Raw genomic sequence first — 6,326 nt, forward strand, 5'->3', positions numbered from 1 at the left:
GCCCGCTGGCCGCGGCCTGAGAGCGGCGTCTCGCCCTGGCTGCAGGTTTGGATTGACGCCGCCACCCAGATATGCTTCTCGCTGGGCCTGGGGTTTGGGGTGCTCATCGCCTTCTCCAGTTACAACGAATTCACCAACAACTGCTACAGGTAGGTGCTGAGCACCGTCGGAGGGAGGGGGGCTGCAGCGTCACGGGGCGGGGCGTCGCAGGGGGTTCCCGGATGAAGGGGGGGGCGGACATCACAGGGGGACCCGGATGAAGCGCGGGCGGTAAGCTGTGTGCGAACCTCTGAGCCAAGTGCTTCTTAGGGGGAAGTTAGTTGAGAAGCTGCGGGCAAAGCGTGATGGTTGCTTTCAGGAAGGGGATGAAACCTGGGAAGGGGTGTCGCCTCCCTGCAGGGATTCCAAATGCAGCAGCCCCCCGCCCCAGGCCCTGCCTTGCACCGCCTGGCCCCTGCCTCCCTTCCCCGCCCCCGCCTCCCGCCGCCACCCCTGCCAGACCCCTGCAGCCCGTCCTCCCAGAACTCGGACAGGGTCAAGCCCCTCCCCTGACCCCCCATGAAGAAGCACCCACGTGTCCCCGGAGCCTGGGTCCCGGGGGCTGTCCCAGACGCTGTGCAGAGGCACCCAGGTGGCCGGGAACGGGACAGGCAAGGAAGTGGCAACGCTGCGTGCCCACAGCCCTGATGGCATCTTGGCTGTGCCACCCGGCCCAGAATGACTTGCGTGACCTTCAGCTACGTGCTGAATCCAGAACCCTTCTAGAAACAGAAGCAGACTTTGATCTGGGACCTGCTCTGTTTGACCATCTCGGGTCGTGTATACGTTTTCACACAGAGAACAAAATGCAGTAAAAATACAAAGACAGTCTATGCAGCAAAATGGCCAGACGGGCCGGGGCCGGGATCCCACGGAGCATGTCCCGAGACAGCCCCACGAGACAGCCCCACGCAGCCCCCCTGTGCCCCCAGGCCTGGGCACTCCGGGGCGTCCCTCCACGTGGGCTGCCCCGCCCCAGCCCTGAGTGGGGTCCGAGACCAGCGGCTCCTGCCTCCAGGGGCAGCTGGGAAAGGCACCGCCTGCCCCTCCCCCTGCAGAACCTGCATTCCAACAAGATCTCCCCCACCAGCCACCCCCAGTGTGAGTGGGGCCCCCCAAGGTCGTAGGTTCTGCCCACCCAGAGCCCCCACATTGCTGGTGGGGACTGTCTCACCTTCAGCGCTGAGTCGTGTGTCCCAGGAGCCTCTTGGTCCCAGGAGACACAAGCGGCTGGTCACGGCAGGGATGCACCGGAGCCCCAGCCTGGAGCCCGAGGTCCCAGTGGGAGGCCCCGTCCCCACCCGCCGGGCAGTAGGAGGGGCCGGTGCGCTCGCAGGCAAAGCGGCGCTCCAGCATGGGCATGGTGCTCGTTCCAGAGATGCCATCATCACCACCTCAGTCAACTCCCTGACGAGCTTCTCTTCCGGCTTCGTGGTCTTCTCCTTCCTGGGGTACATGGCCCAGAAGCACAGCGTGCCCATCGCGGACGTGGCCAAGGACGGTGAGTGGCCCAGGGCGTGGCCCAGGGCGGGCTGGGCCCACACTGCCGCCCTTCGGGCCAGGTCTGGAAACGGGGCGGGGCGCGGGCCTTGGTCCCACCCGTCGGAGTGGCTGGCCTGAGCAGCCGCACGTGTCCCCCTGGAGAACCCACTGCGAGATCGTAACGAGGGGGGACGCACCCTTCCCTGCATCGCGCTGCCCCCGCCCCGTCCCCTCTGCAGGACGACGTGGCCGGTGGTGCCTTGCCCCTCACAGAGGCCCCTCAGGCTGCAGGACGAGGCTCTGGTTCCCTATCTCTGGGGTGGGTGTTGTCATTGTCTTGTCACTCGGGATCCCCTGGGTCCTTGTCTAAGCCTTGAGCGGGGAGCGCGCTGAGCTCTTCCAAGCAGCGAGGCTGCAGACTTGGGCGCGGTCAGCGGGAAGATGCAGGCTGCCTTCTGCGTGAGTGGCGAATCCGCCCCAAAGCCTTTCCCTCCCAACGCCCGGTGACCGTGACGTGTTCAGAAGGGATCGAATGGTGTCGAGAAACCTCTGCAATCTCAGGCACATGGGGCTGCGCCAGGAGCTGGCCGGGCAGAGGGCACAAGGGCGCAGGGCAGGCTCGGGCCCAGCAGGAAGCGGACAGGCAGGGCATGCGGGAGGCTGGGCACGGATGTGGGTGCTGAGGCGGGCACTCCGGCTGCTGCAGCCCGTGGGCACGCAGGGGTCTCTGTGGTTCTAGTCCGTGATGGAAACCGAGGCATGGGCAGCCCTGACTGGGTCAGCCCAGGGTCCAAGGTCCCCTGAGATGGCTGCACCCCTCGCCTGCCTTTAGTACTGTTCTGCGGCTGAGTGGTGAGGGGCCTCCCCCTGGAGGCTGTCCCCTGGCTCAGGGGTGTCTGCGCCCTGAGTCTGCAAGCCTCCTCCTCTCCTCCCACTGGTGGGGACGTCCCTGCCGCTACTGGGGGCCGGTCCTTAGACTCGGAAAAGCCCAGCAGTGCTGCCTCCTCAACTTCTGGTCTCTGAACTCTCCAGTCAGGGGGCTGTTCAGGGCTGGGGGCGGGCGTCAGAGGGCGGCCAGGGGCTGCTTCATCATCCCATCGCACCCCCACTTTGAACGTAGGAAACAGACTCCCAGACCCCCTGAGATCACGCAGGAAACGGGGGCTGGAACGCGTGTTTCCACGTCCACGTTCTTTCCTCCAGGAACGAAACCTAACAAAGGTGGGCGAGCGTGAGCAAAGGTGGAGCGCTGGAATTTACTCGCTCGCTGACGCGCGCTCCCCGCTTCGTGCCCTTTATGACGGTAAACAGCAGTAGCCCGGAACCCGCCGTCAACTCCTGGCAGTGCATCCTCTCTGCACGTGCACGGCGAGCAAAGTAAATGTCACCCGAAGCTCTAATGCTCGGGAAAACAGGGTGAAATGTTAACTCAGGCCCGGAAATGAAAGGTGAGGGTGCTGGCATTAGGTCGGCCGAGCTGAGGAGCTCCTCCCGGGCTCGTGGCTGACGCACGCAGAGCTCAGAGCGTCTGGAAGAGCCCCTGGCCCTGCCTTAAGGGAGCGTCGGGAACCCGGGGCCCAGCCCCACAGCAGGGCCTGGAGCCTGCGGGAGGCGCCAGCTCTGGCCTCCATCCTACCCTGAAGAATGGTCCCCGCAGCCTGGGGACCTCGGACAGGCTGGACTCCTCGCTCCGGAAGCGAAGGCCTGCTGGTCAGCTGTGTGTGCGTCTGCCCACGCTGACCACCCGGCCCAGCGGCTGCCCACTGCCCGTGGGAGTACTGTTTGCTTGGGGATAATTTGAGGCCGAGCCGCATCTCACCTTGGTTGAGGGCTACTGCTCCCATCCCCCTCCTTCCGCCCAGCCCAGGCCTTCCCTGCGCCAGACCCCGCCCGCTGGGGCCACAGAGCACGGTGGCTGCCAGCACCCCGTCCTGGCCCAGCGGGTGTGCAGGGTGGTGAGAGGGCCACCCCATGTGAGCAGGCCACGCGCCTCCCCAGCCACCTGCTGAGCGCCCGTGCCATGCCGTCCCCGGCGGCATGTGCTGTTGAGGACGTTCATGGGGTGATCCGCCGCCCAGGAAAATGTTTTTGGCGTGTCACACGTGAACCGTAGTGTGAACATGCAGGCATGCCCGTGGGCGTCTGCGCCCTGCCCGGGGACAGAGCCCGGAGGCGCCCCTGAGTTCAGGGACCCAGGCCGGACCCTGGAAGCCCCTCCGCTCCTGTCCCAGGGTGGACGGCGAGGCACAGGAGCGGCCTGGATCACGGTCAGGGCCAGGTGTCTGCCGAGCGCATAGGAGGCAGCACAGGAGAGCCGGCGTGGGCTTTCGTGCCGCTGGGTCTGGAGGCGCCTGAAGGGGCCACAGCCTCGGGGGGGTGGAGGGCGCCTGTGACACTGCAGCTCGGTGGCAACCGGAGGGTCTGCTTTCAGGGCCCGGGCTGATTTTCATCATCTACCCCGAGGCGCTGGCCACACTCCCGCTGTCCTCGGCCTGGGCCGCGGTCTTCTTCGTCATGCTGCTCACCCTGGGGATCGACAGCGCGGTGAGTGACCGTGGCACCTCCTGCCCGGACCACCAGCAGCCGGGCCATCCCCCAGAGGGCCTGCGCTCGCACACAGCCCCGTGCGGGCCGCCGGCAGGGGCCCCGCAACTGCCCGAACCCCATTCCGGGATGGGGTGCTTGGACCAGCCTGTCTCTCCTTCCCTCGGGGGCACCAGCAGTGCCCCCTGCTGAAGCTGCCACAGGCCCTGAGCGCACGCAGCGAGAGGGCAGCTTGGGAGGGCAGTGCGAAGTGACCACACAGATGAGGGCTGGTCCCTCGTGAGCTGTCACTCTCCCTGACACCCTAGCCCCTGGGAGGAATGCAGGCATTCACGGATAGGGTGCAGGAGGAATGCAGGCATTCACGGATAGGGTGCAGGAGGCTCCAGCCGCAGCCCAGGCCTGGCCCACTGACCATCTTGTGTGCAGCCCCGTGTGCGCGTGTGCGGGCAGCGGGGTGGGGGGTGCTAGGGGATAAGGGGGTGGGGGCCTTGGTCTGCCGGACTTCCTTAGCCACCTTCCCCATCACCTGCTGGCGACCAGCAGCTAGGACCTCAGGGTCACTGTGACGGGCCGTGGATGCCTTGCTCACCTGAGCCTCCTGGAAGTTGCAGAGAACCATAGGTCCCTCCCCAGGAGAATGCAGGTCGCGCTCCCTGGCCCTGCCCTCCATCTCCCACCAGCCGGGTCACCACCCCACGAGGCGGACCACGCCCTTGGACGTGTCTGGTGGGGACGAAGCCATGACAGCACTTCCCAGGGGAGGCGGTCTCAGCAGAGTGAGGCAAAGAGGGTCCTCAGGGGTGACCCCCCATCACGATGACGCTCGGGGTCCGTAGGCCTTCGTCGGTGAGCACATAGCCGGTGGCCAGGCCCGTGCTCCTGGGAGCAGACCGCAGTCAGGCCTGTGGCAGAGGCGTCTGCTGGGAAGTCCGGCACGGCTGCCCTTCGCGGCGGCACAGTGCGTGGCACGGCGTTAGCCACATAGTGCTTCTCCCCGCCAGGGACTGCAGAGCGGCTGAGCAAATGACCGCTGGGGACAGAGCGTCCACCCGCTGGCCCCTTTCTCCAGTGGCCGTGTCACGAGAAGCTCTCGTGAGGGCTGTCTTGTCCTTAGGGCTTTCTGTGCCCGGGACACCGTGCAGGTTGCCCTGCGTGTCCATTTTCCGGGTGTACCGTCTGAGCCACACGTAGCTGGTGCCTAGGCTGGCGCCGTGTGCCCCCCCAGCGCGCCCCCTGCTCTGTGTTGGCTGCAGATGGGCGGGATGGAGTCGGTGATCACCGGGCTCACGGACGAATTCCAGCTGCTGCACAGGCACCGGGAGCTCTTCACCCTCTTCATCGTCCTGGTGACCTTCCTGCTCTCCCTCTTCTGCGTCACCAACGTACGTACAGGCTCAGCTCCGCCCGACGATGCCTCCTTAGCACTCGGCACTGCGCAGTGTGGCTGGTGCCGTCATGCCAGAGTGCAGCACTTCCAAGAGCCGTGTCCCCAAGAACGACTCTTATAGTACGCAGGAAGCTATGGTCACACAAGGGGTAGCCACAGAGTAGTTGTGGTCACATGAAGTAGCTGTGGTCATGTGGAGTAGTTGTGGGTGGTCATGTGGAGTAGGTGTGGTCACGTGGAGTAGCCATGGGTGGTCACACTCAGAGTAGCCGTGGTCACATGGAGTAGCCGTGGTGTGGAGTAGCTGTGGGTGGTCATGTGGAGTAGCTGTGGTCACATGGAGTAGCTGTAGTAATGCGGAGTAGCTGTGGGTAATCATGCAGAGTAGCCGAGGTCACGTGGAGTAGCTTTGGTCACATGGAGTAGCCACAGTCATGTGAAGTAGCTGCGACCCATGTGGAACTTGGTCTTGAGTTACTTCAGCACCTGGACAGCTCCCTAGCTGTGCCCTTGGCTCAGCCGCCTGCCCCTTGGATTAGGGGGCTGGCATGAGGCCAGTGCTCGGGTGCAGGGGGCCCAGGCCACCTCCCCTTCCCACAGAGGCTCTGCCAAGCTTGGCATCTGGTTGCTCTCATCGCTAATGTCAGCGGGAGCCCTAAAGGAGAGGTTGCTTCTATTTTCGAATAGTGGACACGTCCCTAAGAAGCTGCGTGTGACTTGAATTTTAGTGACTCAAATCGGACTTTGCAGGGTGTAGAACAGAATCTGCCCGTGATGCGAGTCCACAGGCCGGGCTTATATTTCGAGGCAAGCTTTTTGTGGACATGGCCTTCGTGGGCCAGGCATGCCACACCGGGCACCCCGAGTTCAG

General features: G+C 64.8%; 1 protein-coding gene across 1 annotated transcript in view; it reads left to right on the forward strand.

Annotated features, from left to right (window-relative positions):
* The window catches only part of SLC6A3 (solute carrier family 6 member 3), a 33,016-nt gene that overhangs the window by 17,752 nt on the left and 8,938 nt on the right, over window positions 1-6,326 (forward strand). The window contains exons 6-9 of the mRNA XM_006917164.1: window positions 46-149; window positions 1,416-1,540; window positions 3,953-4,065; window positions 5,322-5,450. Of these exons, the coding sequence (XP_006917226.1) occupies window positions 46-149; window positions 1,416-1,540; window positions 3,953-4,065; window positions 5,322-5,450 (471 nt within the window). The remainder of the gene's footprint in view (window positions 1-45; window positions 150-1,415; window positions 1,541-3,952; window positions 4,066-5,321; window positions 5,451-6,326) is intronic.

The sequence above is a fragment of the Pteropus alecto genome, unplaced genomic scaffold (assembly GCF_000325575.1).
Source record: "Pteropus alecto unplaced genomic scaffold, ASM32557v1 scaffold137, whole genome shotgun sequence".
NCBI classification, from domain to species: Eukaryota; Metazoa; Chordata; class Mammalia; order Chiroptera; family Pteropodidae; genus Pteropus; species Pteropus alecto.